The sequence below is a fragment of the Cucumis melo genome, chromosome 11 (assembly GCF_025177605.1).
Source record: "Cucumis melo cultivar AY chromosome 11, USDA_Cmelo_AY_1.0, whole genome shotgun sequence".
Taxonomy (NCBI): domain Eukaryota; kingdom Viridiplantae; phylum Streptophyta; class Magnoliopsida; order Cucurbitales; family Cucurbitaceae; genus Cucumis; species Cucumis melo.
In genome coordinates, this window is record NC_066867.1 from 22,432,136 (window position 1) to 22,450,588 (window position 18,453).

The following is an 18,453-nucleotide window of genomic DNA, read 5'->3' on the forward strand; positions in this document are numbered from 1 at the left end:
TTTTCTGCAGATTTATAATAAGTTTATTTTTGTTTCGAAACAGGGAGCTTGCAAAGTCACCAATGTTATGAGAGCTCTTTTTTATTTTCATTATTATCCAAACAAACAAACATACAAACAAAAAAATTCTTGCTGCCATGATTTAACTCAACAACTTGAATTTTTTTGTTTTTGTTTTCTTATTATTACTGTTTTATTCTAGCAAATCACAACTAACCTTTCCTTCACTTGCTTTTTCAGAGATGAGTTGAAGCAAATTGTTACAAATGGATTTAAGATAGTTATTGGGAGTTGAAAGATAACTCACTTTTGTCAACTACATGAACTTTCATTTATCAATCAATTTTCATCTTATCACTTCTAATGGTTTTGATTAGAAATAAATGTCAAAAACTCTCTGGTGTGTTCACACTTTCTTCTGGTTCATTATATGTATAATGACAGTCCTTTCTATAGGAGCAAAGCATTTTCCTTATATGGGTGTAACTATGATTTAGTTGTGAAGGCAATTGAAACAATGGAAACAAATCTTCTTGGCTTCTTTTATGCAGGTAACTACAATACCCTTATGTCGTTTGGATCCTATTCTCTCAAACAACCAAGTAATTGGATATTTAAACTTTTGTTTTGTTAATTATTTTGAGTTGTCTCTACGTCATTTGGGAGTTGAAATTGGACTTGCTTTTGAATTCTGCCACTTCGAAGGCCTAAGTCTTGACTTGTTGTACTTGTGTCTATTTTCAGTTGTTAGGTAGGGAAAATTCCTAAAGCTTATGGCACCTACAAACTCATGGGCCTAATTTGGAGGTAAAGGGTACATTTTCATCGCTAACAGGTAGAATAAGTATCTTCTGCTTAGGAAACATGATTTTTTTTGTTAGAGTGGTTATTGGAAATGCGATCGAAGTAAAAATTGGTTAACTAAAGGATTGATCATGAGTTTACAAGGGATTAGAGAAACAATTTCCAATGGTACAAAGTTTTTTGGTGAAACTAAAAATAAAGCCATGCGGGTTTATATTTGAAGTGGAAAATATCATACTGTTATGGAGATATTTGGAGGTATGTTGGTCATTATTGTTCTCATTTAAATCCTCTTGTCTATTTTTATTATTAAGTGAAATCATTGGATCATGAGTACAAGCTTTCTCGGCACACTGGACATATTATTTGGATTTATGCCTTCCTAGTTTGAAAGCATTTCATAGGATTGGTTTAAAACAAGTGAAAATCACTACTAGAAATATGGGTCAGGAATCATGTTGACATGTACTTAGGAACTTGTTACTTTGTTGCGTTGACTATCCCGCAGTTATGGTAGTCATTGAAAAGTAATTTTGTTTGAAAAGCTATTTTGCAACATTTACATATTAGGTGCAAGCTTATGTAGTAAGTGTTTTTATTTATCTTTTGCATCCCTTATGGGTCTTTTATTAAGAATCTTGGTTGTATGAACCTTGGCTTATTTTGAAAAGTTCGTTTGTCTGCTTATTGAGAAGGTGAAATCTATTTAGCATATACTTAAAGTTTATGTTTTATGCTTATGCTTATGCATTTTCCATAATGAATGTTGGTTAAGGTTCATTTTCTTCAAATTTGCAGGTAGTTGAAGAATCTGTGGTCGATCAAGTCCATTTATACGTCAGTTTGATTAGATTAGATCACATATAGATGTAATATTACAGTTAATTTATCTTTTGGATTATTATAAAAAACGTTACCAACAATGTAATTTACATCTTTTATTATCAATATAAAATTATTTCTAAACATATGTGGGGTAATGTTGAAATTTAGTATTTGTTTTTTTTACAATAGAAATAGAAATATATGACAGAAAAATATGTGTTACAAATTGAAAAATAACTATGTCAAACAAGTGTCGACATATAAGCCTTTATTAAACAGAAATAGTGTTGTCAAATCACATTTCTTGACAAGACTTATGTGTACCGAAACATTTAAACATGACAATACATTAATGTCGAGTTATAGATAAAGGTGACACATTTAAAGCATCAATATAAGGGTATTAATGACAATATATTTTTGTCGAGGGATAGATAACGGTGACACATTTAAAGTGTCAATGTAAGGGTGTTAATGACAATATATTAGTGTCAAGGTATAGGTAACGATGACACATGTAAAGCGTCAATGTAAGGGTATTGATGACAATATATTAATATCGAGTTATAGATACTTGTGACATATTTATTGCGTCAAGGTATAGGTATTAATTACACAATTTTGATGTCATCTAAGCATGTTTAATGACACATTTTCCAAAGTGTCGTTAAATAGCCTTTCTTGACAGTGGCTTCAATGACGCAAAAATTGTGTCGTTGAAACTCTTTATGACACATTTTGCATCGTTAAAACCCAAATTTGTAATAGTGAAGCAACACATTAGCTTGGTTAACTTAAATATGTTTCAAATGAAATCATAAATGTGTAGTGGACTTACCTGGAGGTCGCACTTGACGACCTCGATGTATTCTCTGCCTACGTTTGTCCACTTAAGGCAGCGGACGAAAAATGTGTTTCGTACACACACGCCTATCGCTTGGCTGAAGCAAACAGCGTGTGGAAAAATAGGCTTATCCACGCCAGAGACGATTGTCGTTGGAATCTGCACATTGGCTGCAACATAGCGCTCCAACTCTAAGAGTCGAGACTGCGCACATCTCCTAGGAGTCGGAGTCCCAGATGGTTGAAAAGTACCTACTTAATAAATTATAAGAACATATAATGTTAGAAAAAAAGTTGAAATAATCCCAAGTTAAAATGTATATCATTATTAGACTCACCTGAATTGTTGCCCACCAACGACCACCCTCCCACGAGGATATCTAGATCCTCTGCAAACTCGAAGAACATGGCATCTGTCTCATCGAAACTGTGCGAGAATAACGACTAGTGCCTGTGGACATAGAAAACAAACATTCAATAAGCAAATACGAACATATAGCTAGAATCGAAATATATAAACTACATAAATATGTGGGTATGTGGTTCGTCACTATAATTCATCATCATCGCTTGTTCCGCTTGCATGTGACAAGTGTTCATCCACATCGTTGATGAAGTCGTCTGTGATATGACACACAACCAATCTTTCAACGATTGTGGGATCAACGTCAGTCCTGCACAAAGTGTCATCCTAGATGTGTTCATCCACTCGATGGCTAACAACGATTTCTAGTACATTCAAGTGCTTATTCTCAACATCATCCACTTCTGGCACGTCCCATATATGTTTATTCTGGACAACTTGCACAACTTTCCAATTGCTACCATTTTTGGGTCATCTAGGTAAAAAACATAATGTGCTTGCGTCACAAGAATTATAGGTTCCACGATGAACCAAAAACGGGATGTGTTGAGAGATTTATACCCTAGTTCAACGTGTGTTCTTTGACTTTTATTGACGTCTGTGTCATACCACCGACACTTAAATAGCCAGACATTTCTTCCCAATGGATATTGAACGTGCAAGACTTCGTCCAGTACACCGTAGAAATTATTGTCGTCACTTTCACTTGCATCGCTTTCACCAATGACCATCAATCCACTATTTTATGTAATGCGTTGGGAATCAAGTTCTGACGTGTGAAATCTCAGCCCACCCACAATGAATCCATTGTAACAACGAACATCAAATGATGGTCCCATCACAAGTGAGAAGAAATCGTGATATAGATTTTCAGACTCTCGCAGTTCTATAACTTAAAATCAATGTAACAACGATTATATACATTTACGTGCTTAAATATGTTAATGCATACATGTCATAAGAAAACTTGCTATATACTTGTGCTTGAAACCATTCAGGGAATCCCTATTGATGTCTTTTGTACAAATCCATAGCATTTTGAGCATATCGACGTATTAGCCTCAAATGTTTCCTGACGGGGATGATTATGAGTTTAATTTGTGTAACAACAATGTATAACAAATACTCAACAACTATACCTGAGAATTACAAAGATAAGGAATTCTTACTTGCGATACTCTGATATTTTGTCTACATTGTTGAGTATGTACCAATGGAAAAGGCATTTCTTCCTGTGATATAGTACGAAGACTTGACACACCTAAAGGTCGTACTTTCTGCTTGAAAATTTCAAACTCACCAATTAGCTCGTCCTCTAGAATGGTATCATCATTTCACTCATCTCTTGTGAATCAAGTCTCTATACCACTTAGGTAACGCGAACAAAAGGTGCTCGATTCATTCATCACATATGCTTCTGCAATTGACCCCTCAAGACATGCTTTATTTCTAACATAATGTTTTAACGTTGGTAGACTTCTTTCAATGAGATACATCCAACTGTAAGAAACTAGACCAGTAACCTTTGTTTCATATTGTAAATGAACGACTAGGTGTACCGTAATGCTAAAGAATGCAGGTGAAAATATTTCTTTCCAACTTACAAAGTATGATTATGATGTCTGCTTGCAATTTGTCCAAATCACTTACTCTTATAGTTCTGATGCACAAGTCACGAAAAAATTACATAATTCGGTAATAGCAATGTACACGTTTTTTGGTAAGAATGCCTGAATACCAATAGGTAGCAGACGATGTAATAAAATATAACAATCATGTGTTTTGACTCCTAATATTTTTCCCTCTCTTTCATGTACACATTGCGATATATTGGAAACAAATTCATCGAGAAACTTAACTGATTTCAGGAACTTGCAAAACTCAACTCGTTCACTGCTAGTCAACGTGTAACTCGTGTGTGGCTTGACCAATTCGTTACCTGATGGAAAGCATACAAACACAACGGAAATAAGATTGGATTTTTACCCTAATTGCAACTAAACTTAATTTAGTGATTAACATGCATACTAAACACAACCCTAATTACATTAAATTAGGGTTAAAAGAAATACTTACCTTTGTAGCTTCCCGAAGCTCCAAATCTTCTCCTAAACTCGAACCGGACCACCACTAGAATTGACCCGCTATGCTTCGAATTTGGAACCTGGTTGTGCGACCCGTTCAAAGTAGGAAACTTAAGAAAGAGACTAAATTTGGAGGTAACTTTTTGGTGTGAGATTTGAGAGAGAAAAAAAAAAGGTTTACTTTTGGTAATTTGAAATGGCAAAAATCCTTCTTCAAAAAGAAAAAGACCCCTTAAATAGACTAATTACATGCAAAATTTGCATATAATTGGACCATCAAAGCCCAACACCTCACATCCCACTATTCATTAGTGGATTCATTCACCATTCCATTTTTTCTTAGTGGGCATGGTGTCATCACCATAAGCTTCCACATAGCTCACTAAGAGTTAGTGGAATTATCCAACAAAATGTTGGATTTTCCCACTAACTTTGGTCAAGGGGCAAAATGGTCATTTGACCATTCTAGTCAAAGTCAAAAGTCAACATTTTGACTTTTTACCATTTTGTCCATCTTGACTAATTTTGACCTCCAGAGCATGAATCCGCATTCATTTTCTTGAAATTCAAATCACATTTGAATATAAAGTCGGTCAAAGTTTGACTTTTCAAAGTCAAAAATCAACATTTTGACTTTTCACAACTTCGACCATTTCCATCAATTTCGAGCTTCCAAATATGAGTCCATATTCATATTTTTAACATTTAAATCACATTTAAACATAAAGTCCTATAATGGACGGCTATATCACATATATTCGTCGGTTTCTCTCTCCCTACCTAATTTGAACAATTCGAATTTTTCCAACATATTGTTCTAAGTTAATTCTGTATGAGCTAGCAGGGGAACCTAATGGACCTATAGATCGTGGGCTCCAACGATCCGAGATTAACTGGTTAAACCCTTTTAGATCGAGCTTATCAACATTCGTTAACTAACGGGTCATTCCATTAAAGTCTCGTAGTTGCACTCCCCTCACTATACATATATTTGTATCCATTTGATATAACCATGATCAGTAAGTTAATCCTTCATAGGTTGTTCATAACCTCGGCTAGGCCAAAATATCGTTTTACCTTCGAGACTACATCTTGTTCCTTAAGTCCCACTGATCTACTATTAAACATTTGGTTTAAGGTTCAACCTATAAACTGAGTCCCTCTCGGGCCAATGAGAGGGCAGGATCCCTTGTTCAAGACTTAGATTCAGTCCTTAAGAGAACAACCTATCTACTAACCCTAAAGCGGGTAGGAGTGAACTACGTCTTACATCCTATGTCCCTAGCCATCCATCGATCTTATCCCTGAAATGGAGGCTTCTTGGGCCAGCGCCGTTGAGCTGCCCTCACCTATGCAGATCTAAGGATAATACCGTTTGAATAGAAGTTCATAGTTAACTCAGGATTAAGATTAACTACCTAGGTCATCATAAAAACGAAATAGTCAGTTTATATAGTCAATGGTTTTATAACTTAAAAGTGATTATTTCATGGTTCCAGTCTTATGCAAACTCTTTACATAGGAACTCCCCACTCTCATGTCTCTACATGAAAGATCTATGATCACATCGTTTGTACTAACTACAGAGCGGACCACATCCATAGTGTTCCCGAAATAAGGTGCCCAACCTTATCCATATGCTATATACCGTTTTGGCTATAAACTCGAACTTGATCCATATTTATGTCTCTATATAAAGTTCAAGTCTGCACTAGATAGCCTCGGGACCTTAGTTATTTGATTTAAGATTATAGTATTCTATTTTCACTAACAAGTCCTCAATAAACACTTTATTGAATAGAATGTAATTTTAAACTAACAACGAGTTTTAGGACATAAATTCCAACGTTACCAACTTCTATAAGGTGTAAATCCTTTCTTATATTCAGATCTTCTAGGTCCAATCGAGCATTCGTGGTATTCTTGGTTTTTCCTCCGATATTCAACAACGTACCAACCAAATTGTCACAAACATTCTTCTCGATGTGCATTACGTCAAGTTTGTGACGTAACAATAGTCTCGACCAGTAAGGAAGTTTAAAAAAAATACTTCTCTTCGTCCAATTAAGAGCTCTCTTTCTTTTCTTATCCTTTATTGAAGGATGTTTACTCGTAACTGGAAACTCTAACTGATCAAGTTGTTCTAAGATTTCATACCCACTCATCACAACTGGAGGAGCCCTATGCTCTACCTTTCCATCGTGTAGCCTACTTCTACGCCACACGTGATTCTCTGGAACATAGCGTTTATGTCTCATGAAGATTATTCTACCTCGTATCCCGAACGACGAGCTATCACCGATGCATATGGGACATGCCTAATACCCTTTTGTACTCTACCCTGATAGGTCACCATACGCCAGAAAGTCATTAATCGTCCACAACAAGGCTGCATGTAGCTGAAAGAACTGACGTATAAGAGAGTCATACGTACGCACTCTGAAAGTTCATAACTCTTTCAGTTCCTCAATCAATGGTTGGAGATATACATCGACTTCACTAGCAGGGGATCTAGGACCGGGTATGAGCAGTGATATGAAGAAATTTTTCTCTTTCATGCATTTCCATTGTGGCAAATTGTAAGAAAAGAACACAACAAGTTACATACTATACAAGGTACTCATTTGACCAAATGGGTTAAACCCATTTGAAGCCAACCCCAAACGAACTTTTCGTGGATCAGAAGTAAAATCAGGAAATTCAGAATCAAGGTGCTTCCATCCCTCGACATCAGCTGGATGTCTCAACACATCATCTGTTTCAACATGTTTATCTCTATGTCATCTCATGTCAGTGGACCCTTCCTGTGATTCAAACAAGCACTGTAATCTCGGTACCAAAGGAAAGTGGCGTAATACCTTATGTAAAATTATTTCCCTCTATTATGATTAATCTTGTACCGAGCCTCGCTACATGCAGGACAATGTTGCAAATCAGCAAACTCTTTCCAGTACAATACATAGTCGTACTTGCACTCATGAATAGTCTCGTATCCCAAGCCCAAGTCATGAAGTTTTCATTTCCCTTCATAAAATGAACTAGGGATAGTACTACTACATATTGGAAACACTACTCTTAAAAGTTCTAACAACATGTCGAACTTCTTATTACTTCAACCATTTAGAACCTTCATATGCATCAACTTAACCAAAAAAATCAAGGACAAAAATTCAGAACAACCGATGTATAACTCATTACATGTTTCATTCAATAAGTCCTGAAATATGTTTGTTGTATCTTCATCTATATCTACCCCAATATTCCTCAGCATTTCATCTTCCAAACGACCTTCCTCCATTTTCTCTTCCTGTTCAATCGAGGCACGTAAATCATTCAGCATACCAAACATATCATCTTCTTTATCAAACTAGTTCATTCATCAAATGGATCACTACTAGTTCCTTCCTCAAAGTTTTTTGTAGCTCTAAAGCTTAATGACTCTCCATGATACACTCATTCTGTATAGTAGGGGGATATTCCAATAGTCAGTAGATGTCGTTCTACACCCTTTAGTGAGTTTCAATTTAGGTTCATACATCTCTTGCATGGACGCCTTATTCGTTTGTAGGCATCAACGTTAAACTTGGCAAATTCTAAAAATTGGATCATTCCCTCTTTATACTCAAGGAAAAACTTATTCCCTAAGTTTCATCCAACCATTATCCATCATTTAAGTCCCTAAAACATAAATAGGTTTGATTAGAAAGATATTTCTCTCCTGTCACATCCTAAACTTACTCTTCTGAATATACAATCTCTCAAAATTTTCATTAAACTAATTTATAACTATGGAGGCTACCATAACTGGAGGATAACTAGCACAACCTAATTATTAACCACAAACAACTTCAATCTTTGCATCCTACCCACCCCTTCCAACAATGCTACCTCACAAATTATCCTACTACCACCCCTTCAAACCCTCAGAAATACAAACAAATTCAAAACAAGAAAGGCTACCATAACTGCAGGATAACCATCCCAAATCAACAACAAAGTTATTCAAAACTACTAAGAAATAAACTATTAGAATTAAACTAAAGATTACCATAACTGCAGGATACCCAAAATGAACCTTAACATATATTACATAATTTTTAACATAATAATAGCCATCACCTCCCCTCCCCCCTTCAAAATTTCAATTCAACCCTCCCTCCCCTCTAATTTTCAACCCATCCCCTTCAAATATTCAATTAAACCCCACTCCCCCTCTTCAAATTCAACCTACACATTCAAAATTTCAATTCTCTAAATCAATTTCTCAAATACCCCATCCCCCCTCTTCTCAACCCACATTCAAAATTCCAACTTCAAAAACCAAAATCTATTCTAAACAATATCCTAAAACTAATTCAATCATTAAAATCTTAAAACTAATTTTAAAAAACAAAAACCTAAAATGTTTAAACAAACCTAACCTAAACTAACATTTTTAAGGATTTAGGATTTTAAACTTACATCAAATAGGAATGTGCGGTGGCAAACGACGAGAGAGGCACGATGGTAGGCTCACGACGGCCACAGCTGAAAGCTTCTCCTCTCTTCGTTTCACCGGCCAAACTGATCTCCTCTATCTCTTTCTCTTTCGTTTCAATTCTGTGTTTCATAGAACTGAAACATCTATTTTATAGAGGAACTTTCGACGCAGCACGAAAACGTCGAGAGCTCCCCTTACTCCCGATGCCATTTTCAACGAATCAAAAATGGCATCGAGAGCTCGCCTTACTCCCAACGACGTCTCCGACGCCAGGCAGGATGCATCGGGAATCTTTATCTGACATAATTAATGTTTGAAAATTTCTAACTGGGAGTTTCTGACGAGTGCATGGGGTGTCGAGATAAGTTATTATTCCTAACGCCCTACACCCAAACGTTGAAAATGTTGTCTTCTTTCCCGATGCCACTTGTCACACGTCGAGTAAAGGACCTTTTCCTGATGTTGTGATAGAATGGTGTCGGGATAAGGCGTATTTTTTGACATTGTTTCTTACGACGCCTTTATTTTTTATTTAATAATGAATGGGGGAGGCTCCAACATTCAAGTATTAATCACATAACAGTATTTTATTATGGAGGTCAATGAAAAAACCGTTCAACGACTAGTAACAGTCCAACAATTTATATCAGTAACAGCCATGATCGTTTAGTAACATACCAACAATCACTCACAGCTCAACCAACATCCCGTAGCTACGATTGCACACCCACATTCGTGTAGCCATGATAGTGCATAGTCCCACGATCGCTCACAGCTTTATCAATAACTAGCACCACGATCGTTCATAGCCCATCAGCTACTAGCATCGATCGTGCTACGATCACGCATCCACAATCGTGTAGGAAACCATGATCACACTGCCACTATCGCTCACACAAATTTTTCATTTTAACATGCTTGCTTCTATTCATTCAAAAACTATATGTTTAGAACACTTTATGACAAAAATGATTATAAAAGATTTAAGAATCACTCTCACACGTATTCATGATAATAGTAAAGAAAAAGTGGAAAAAGAGACTAAAAGAGTTCAACTAGTTGACATGGTTAGGCTTTCTAGTCACCCTTATGTAGCAAAACACAATAGCAAACACAGCAGTAGCAAGGCTGCCGATGAGTGATTTTATAGTGATGCTTTCCCAGTCTTCTGATTGCAGGACCTTCAGCCACTAACCGCCCTTGCACTGCCTCTTCTTTTCCAATTTTAGACCCGAAAAACAACGTGATTGCAGTGTCTACCATTGTTGCCTCCGTGACATTTGCAGCCATTAGTTGAAGAAATTAAACATCCCAGCAAGAATCAGAGACATCAAACGACTCGAACCACAGCTGCCATAGATTTTGAATCTGAATTGGAATTGGATTTTGTTTTTTTGTTTTTTATTTGTTTTTTTTCTTTTGAAAATGTAAACTTGAGAGAGGGAAAAAGCTGCTACCAGTGGACAACGAGATGAAATGGGAAAGGGTTATATATAGAGAGAAATTGATGTCTGAACTGAACTCTTTTGTTTTTCTCTCAAGATTATATATATGTAAAGGTAAAACTAAATATACTTTTAGCAATTTGTTTTAAAGTCAAAGGGGGTGAACAAAATGCTTGATTGTTGTTCTTGGTGGTAGATGGGCTGATAATGGCAATAAATTTATGGGGTTCGTTAATAAAGAAGAGGTGGTGATTTAGAAAGGTTTCAGCTTTGAAATTATTTTATTCGAGGTTTAATTTGGTGTTTTTTCAGTCAAAGTTATGATAAATTAATCTCAATTTAGCACCTAAATGTGGGCCTAACTGTAATGATCGAGTTGAACTTAATCTCAAAATTTAGCACCTAAAAAGTGGGTGTAATTGTCATGATCGAGTTGAAATAAATTGTATAAAGAACAGTGAAATGGAACTTGCCAACGATTAAAGGTCAGACATTTATGTAACCTTTAATATATAGAAACATAGTTTACAAACTGAGAGACCAAGTCAATTATCCAACACTGCCAGCTTACATCATCCCTCCTTGAAAGTCTTTCTTTTCTTTTATATGTTTTAATTAGAAACTATGATCCGCAGAGGTCAAAGTATGAAATGAAAATTCTGCTACATTAATGTACTTGGTATGTTCGTTATTGTATGGTTGAATATTATTTGATAGAGTACTTACTATTGTAACGTTAAAAAATTTCTCCCACAAAATTTAATGGCTTACGTCATTTTATTTTCTTTTGTAATTATGAAATTTAGTGGCGTGTCTTAAAATTTCTGTCGATTGGATTCTAGGGCTCATTTTAGAATATCTTACCTTTTTTTCTCTTTTTTTCGAAGTGTCGGTAACTTGAGGCATAATTTTTGTTTTATGTTTCCATATTAACTGAATTCATTAAATATGCATTTGAGAGACCTAGTATTTTTTGGGAGTCTTTTTAAAAACGAAACAAATTTAGAGGTCCATCTTTTAAAATACCAAAAATATTCCATCAACCACGTCGCTAATAACGCGCGCGTAATATATTTGCGATCATTTAGATATGGCTACAATTTATACGCGATCGTTTAGATATGGTTCAATATACTACAAGGCGATCGTTTAGATACGGCTATAACTTATATAGTTCAATATATACGTGATTGTTTAGATAGGGCTATAATTTATATGCAATCGTTTAGATATGGTTATAACACAATAATTTATACGTAATCGTTTAGATATGGTTACAACGCGATCGTTTAGATATTGCACAATTTATACCCGATTGTTTAGATATGATTACAATTTATATTTTTAATTCTATCGTTTAATTTTGTTAGAGGATCGTTTACATTTGAAGACTAAATCTAAATGATTTTTTTTTTTAAATTTGGTACACGATTTTTTTAATTCTTTTGTAGACGATCATTTCGATTTCTTTACACGATCGTTTACTTTTTTTAATCGTTTACATTTAGCTACTCCAATTCAAATAATTTTTTTTCAAGATTTTTTATACACGATCGTTTACTTTTTTAAATGATCATTTACATTTTGCTACTCCAATCTTATGATTTTCTTTCAAGATTCTTTAGACACGATCTTTTATTTTTTTCACGATCGTTTACATTTGGCTACTCCAATCTAAATGATTTTTTTTCAAGATTCTTTATCTTATACACAGTCGTTTAGACTTGGTTAGCCAAATGTAAACGCGTAAAAAAAGAAAAGAAAAGAAGAAAGACGATGGAAAGATTAAACGACGTAAAAAAGAATCAGAAAAGAAGAAAATGTAAATATTAAATGATGTAAAAAAGAATCAAAAAAGAAAAAAGGCGGTTGAAAGAAATCACAAAATCAGAAAAGAAGAAATACAATAGAAAAAAATTGAATGAAAAAAAAATACGATGGAAAGATTTAACGACTTAAAAAAACAATTGAAAAATAAGAAAGATGATGGAACGAAATCGCAGGAAAAAAGAAGAGAAAAAGAAGAAAGACGATGAAAGAAATCTAAGAGCAAAACGATGAAAGAAATCGCGATGAAGAGAAGGGCAAACCTGAAATATTTAAAAAATGGCTAATTTTATGGATTTTGTTACATGTAAATAGTTTGGTGTTTTATTACATTTATGTAAGTTTCCTTTTTTCAAACTATTTTAAACAAAACAATGTAGATTCTGAAAACAATTTTTTTATGTTTGTATTGTATCCGAAATTTAAATTTTATATTTTAAAAAGTAAAATTATATTTTATATATATAAGAAAATTTAAAAATATAATATGTCATAATATAAACTAAATTTATTTTTTAATATAACATAGATGGTATATGAGATTCTATCAAACTATAGACTAGATGCTAATTGTCTCTAAATATTGAGTTTAAATTGCAATTTAACCAATTTTTTAAACATAAATCATATTAGATAATTATCTACTACATTTCATTAGATAAGACTAATTTTATGATTTATAAATATATAATATAAAATACATTTAAACATTTTTTTTAAACTAAAATCTAATATTTGAATATGTCACCATACACACCTCTGAAAACATATAATACAATTCTTTTCATTTTCATTAAATCTTTTGTTTTTTAAATTTGAGACTCTTAACTTTTACGAAAATAATCAGTAATATATTTGCCTTTAATTCATTTTATCCTAATGCTAGTTCTTACAACCATATTTGGCTTAAAGTCTACTTAGATTGGAAGTATGAGTCGTAAAATCTAAGTTATGAATTTCTAAAATCTATAGTATAAAGAGATCATAAAGTAAGATTGGTGTACTTCGAAATAACGAGGCACGTGAAATTCTTTTGTTTGGATCAAACAACCTTACAACACCGTGGGCAAAACACCTTTAATCTAGTAAATAATGATTTGAATCTTTCTCCTGCAATCTATGGGACGAATATAAGCGAAAATGTTGACATACAAGCTCCAAAGTGCAAGGATACCTATACAGGTTCCAACGTTCAAAATAGTGACAAATCCTTTGAGTATATTTGGACTTGAATGAGGAAGATTATTTGGAAGACTGGTTAAAAAATCCATTTTACCTGGTTTAATCACTAAAAATCATTTCAAAATTTAATTGATTTAATTTTACACTTTAAAACAGCGTTTTCTATACTATTAAAATTTATTTTAAATAATTAAAAATATCTTAAGTTATTTTAGAATCTCAAACATGTCAGTTTAGCCCATGTGCAAACAAACAAGTTGAGAAGATCATATTTAGGACAACTTCATATGGTACAGAGATTTCAGTTGAACTAAGTTAATCATTATATTAACTACAAACCCCACACTGTCTGGTTTTGTGGACGCAAGCTGCATATTAGCCAAAGGTTTCCATGATCTCCAGATATTCATGAATTTCTTGCACAAATACAATGTCCCACCCACCCCCACCCCAGAAACTAACGTCATGTTCTAAACGTTTCTTTACTTCTTTCTTTTTTAATTTTTTAATACAGTTATGATCTTGAAGTGATTTCCCTTCCTAATCATAACATAAACTCACTGGCACAGTTGAGTGACAAGTTTACCTCCAGTATGAAATCCTCTTCCCACATATGCGCCAATCCTTGGCCTCAGAGTACAAAATTTGATGAACTGCTTGGTACTGAAATATCAACCACTAAAACAAATTAAACATACATCTACATGGATCATTAGACATCAGACATGTAACATAGTTCAAACTACACTTGAATACATCTAACCTCTCACTAGGAATGTTTCAATTAGAAAAGTTCCAGTGAATTTCATCTTCAGTTCATCTTTTCTAACCCTGACTTGTACTTATGATAAACAAGGAAAAATAATATTACAATCAACCCTATTTCCAGATATACTTGCACAGAAAAGCAATTACATTAATTTTTGAAAAAACATCGGTCCCTGGTCTCAATTCCCCAATTCACAAACTTTACAGTGATCAAAGGTTATGCTAGCTATCAAATGTTATATAGCTCGCTAGACATCTTCAACTGCACAATCCTCAGAGTGATCTGATGTTATTGTGGATTCAGAACTCAGACTAAGTGAAGTTGAACCTAAAAAAGAGAGTGAAGACCTCTTGATTTCATCAGGAGAATCCTTTGTTGATAATTCTTTTTCTTTTAGCAAGGTTGGAATTGAGACATTGGGAAAATTGAGGCGAGCTAAATTGCCATACATGGCCCTTGCAGCTTCATCATAAGCAAGTGCAGCATCAATCGCAGTTGGAAATGTACCCAACCAGAGCCGACTTCCTCTTTTCGGTGCTCGAATTTCTGCAACCCACTTCCCCCATGTCCTTTGCCTAACTCCTCTGTAATTACATCGCATATTCTCTGGCCCTCCCTTACCTTTCATGCAGCCTTTCTTCGATCCCTTGGCTGGAACTCTACGAGCAAGTTTTGCTTCATCGGTACATGAATCAAGGTGATCATTGTAATCTTTCCATTTTGCAAGAGTCTCAGCCACAGACAAAGAACCAGGCAGTCTTGTTTGTAGTTTTCCTAATTTAGGCATCCAAGAATTGTTTCGATTGGATTGAACAAATCGGATAGGCCACAAAAAAACCTGTCACCATTAAAAGATGATTTAAATTTTCATATTCTATAAACAACAAAATTTATAAAGAAAGCAAAATCCGTAGACAGAATTCTCAAGGCCCATCATGGCTACAGAGCACTTGTGTGTGTTAAACAAACAAACGTGTACTTAAAAGCTCTCAGGAAGTTTCATTGTTCAACAATTTATATAATGGCCCAAAAACACACTTATTCTTCAGCTGTAGAGGAAATTATGAATTACAAGGCACCATTATGAGCACAAATGTATAGGGTGTGATGCTACGAAATAACCCAAGTTCCAAACCAAACTGTTCATTTGTACTATTCCGAGTTTTTAACTACTTGCGCTATGAATATTTACAACAAATCTAAGTCATCCATGCCCAATTGGAGGAAAGTGCAATTGCTCCCACCCAATGCTCATTGACAATAAACTCGTATCATCAAATGGTGACCGACCCTAATTTGGCCAAATACTTATGCAAACAAAGTTTCTACGAACACAAATGTCTAATTTTACATTAGCTAGCCCTACTCCATAGTAAGTGATTCCTAAATTAGTTTATGTAAACCGCAACTTCAGCTTCGAAAAACAGACAAAGCAAATATAAATTCCGACATGTTTCCCACAAACATAACTGGTGCGACGAGTATAGCAGTAAACAAGCTGATCCCAGTCCCAGCTATAATTTCTCTATGACCAAGTTGAAGTTGGCATTGACACTCGGGCAACAGGACACACTTATGAAGTCACTTAGATCCTCAAAACAATAAAAGAGACACCACTCACTTGCGTTTTCCTTTTACCTAAACATGTAATAGTAGATCCGTACATTTAAATTCTTAAAAAATGCAAAAAATAGAGCGAAAGATGGAAATAGATTCCTGCAAATGATGGCGTCTATAAATATAGAGAAATGGGCCATTATATAAATATTAAAATTAGCGAATATCCTGGCATGCCAAATCAAAACCCCATTTGTCTTTCTTCAAACCCTCGTTCCAACCCAAGACGGCATTGTACATATCCCTTAGCTCAACCGCAATCTTCAGGAAAAAGGAGGAAAAGAAAAACAAGAGAAATGCATTTATTCTAGTGGTCGCTGACTACACACAAGAGAAGTCAACAGAAAAGGCCCACTTTTTGATTTCACAATCAAGAACAAAGCAGACCCTATTTTGATGGTAAAGAGAATCTGAATTTTGTGTGGAGAAGCCAGAAAATACCTCTTTTTGTGGAGTGAAGAAGTTCCTAAATTTGCGACGTAGAACAAAGGACGGACATTCGGTTTCTAAAGTGCCATTCAGAGACTGAAGACGGTCGCGTTGAAGACGGCAAAGCGGACGAACGGGAAACCCTAGGCCCCAAACCACCGCATCGAATTAAATTAACAACTCGTACTTGCCTCTATTATTGTATATTTTGTTTTTCATTTAGAGATAAATGTAGGAATAAAGTTTGCTATTTATTGTATGGGCCGAAGTATTAAAGGCCCATTTACCTTTTTCAAGATTTGAGGGGAAATAGGAGAATTACTTTTGGGATAATTACAAACGTAACAATTATATTCAAAATAATTAAGTATATAGCAACATTTTAAAAAAATTGTAAATATTGCAAAATTTGTCAAAATCTATCGATGATAGGAGTCTATCACCGATAGACCATGTAGCAAATGTTGGTCTATCACAGATAAACCATACGAGTCTATCAACAAGAAGTCTATCACCGGTAGATTTTGCTATACTTGCAATTTTTTTAAAATGTTGCTACATAGTTAATAATTATTCTAATAATTGTTATCTATTCTAATTACCCTTTACTTTTCCATAAATGAAAATTTTATTTCTAAATTAACAAAATTGTAAAACAAAAAAATTTAAAGAAAAAATTGGGGAAATGATACCTTAAATGATCCTGACAAATACTAAACCCTAAGTACTCTATAATTAAATATTACTTTACACCTACAATAAAATATTTTATTTTCCCTCTAAAATAGAAAAAACTCACCAAATCACCTTCAAAGCTCTGCAAGTGATCACATCGGATTCAATTTGTTCAAATCACCGTTTCAGATTGTCCGTTATTTGAAATTTGAAAACAAATGGTCTTCAAGCCTTCATTTTCTGGCATTTCCTTCCCATTATTTTGCATTTGAAACTCTAGCATCTCCATCTTCATTGTTTGGAATCTCTGTTTCACATCTCAAAAATATGTTTCGCATCTCCTTCGTCCTGTCACATCTTCGTTCGCTTCCCTTCGGTTTGCATCTACTCTGTTCCCTTTAGTTTGCTTCTCCTTCATTACCGTCGTCCAGTCATATCTTCGTTCCCTTCGATTCTCCATTCGTCGTTCCTCACTTCTCCGTTTGGCATCTCTGTTCGTATTCGGTGTCTGTTCGCTTCACTTTTTTCTCTGTTTCTTCTGTTTGTCAAAGTTTTTTCAAATCTTCAGTTCGCATTCGTCCGTTCGTCCATTCGAATTTCAAATCTTCAACGTTTCTTCAAATCTTTCTTTCAAATCTTCAAAATTTCAAAGTTCGTTTATCACACTTTCCCTTCGTCTGCTTCAAAAATAATCATGTTTTTCAGTTCGTTCGCATACCTTCGTCTGCTACAAAATCTTCATTAAGTTTTTCAAATTGGTGAGTTCTTCAAATTGTTAAATGCATTTTCTTCCTCGGATTTGTTCTTTTGCATTATAGTTCTTCAATTCCATTGTTCTTCCATTGTTGTGATGTCCTATTGTTCTTGTATTTTGAAAATAGAGTACTATTTTTTTTTAACTTAAATGTTATTTATAGATATAGTTGAACGGATATTTTATATTTTATTTGTTAATTTAATATTCTTTTTAGATTATATAAACAATATAGGATCTGATGTACCCTTTAGGAAGAATAAGCGGGATTTTTTGTGTATCTATAAATGTATATTGTTTTTATAAATTGTAGAAAATATAAAGATGAAAAAGGAGAGAAGGGAAAGATCAGAAC

The 18,453-nt window shown here is 34.3% G+C and overlaps 1 protein-coding gene across 1 annotated transcript; it reads right to left on the reverse strand.

Moving 5' to 3' along the window:
• Window positions 1-14,111: 14,111 nt before the first annotated feature.
• Window positions 14,112-16,875, reverse strand: LOC103496376 (putative dehydration-responsive element-binding protein 2H). Its single transcript, XM_008458214.3, has 3 exons — window positions 16,682-16,875; window positions 14,971-15,461; window positions 14,112-14,517 (listed from the first exon to the last, which is right to left on the reverse strand). Exons 2-3 carry the CDS (start codon window positions 15,408-15,410, stop codon window positions 14,412-14,414), a joined length of 546 nt encoding a protein of 181 aa, XP_008456436.2. The 5' UTR covers window positions 15,411-15,461; window positions 16,682-16,875; the 3' UTR covers window positions 14,112-14,411.
• Window positions 16,876-18,453: the final 1,578 nt, after the last annotated feature.

Coding starts and splice junctions, on each gene's coding strand:
- LOC103496376 (XM_008458214.3), bottom strand. CDS start 15,410: ATGCCTAAATTAGGAAAACTACAAACAAGACTGCCTGGTTCTTTGTCT. Junction 14,518..14,970: donor TCTCCTGATGAAATCAAGAG/GTCTTCACTCTC, acceptor TTGATATTTCAG/TACCAAGCAGTTCATCAAAT.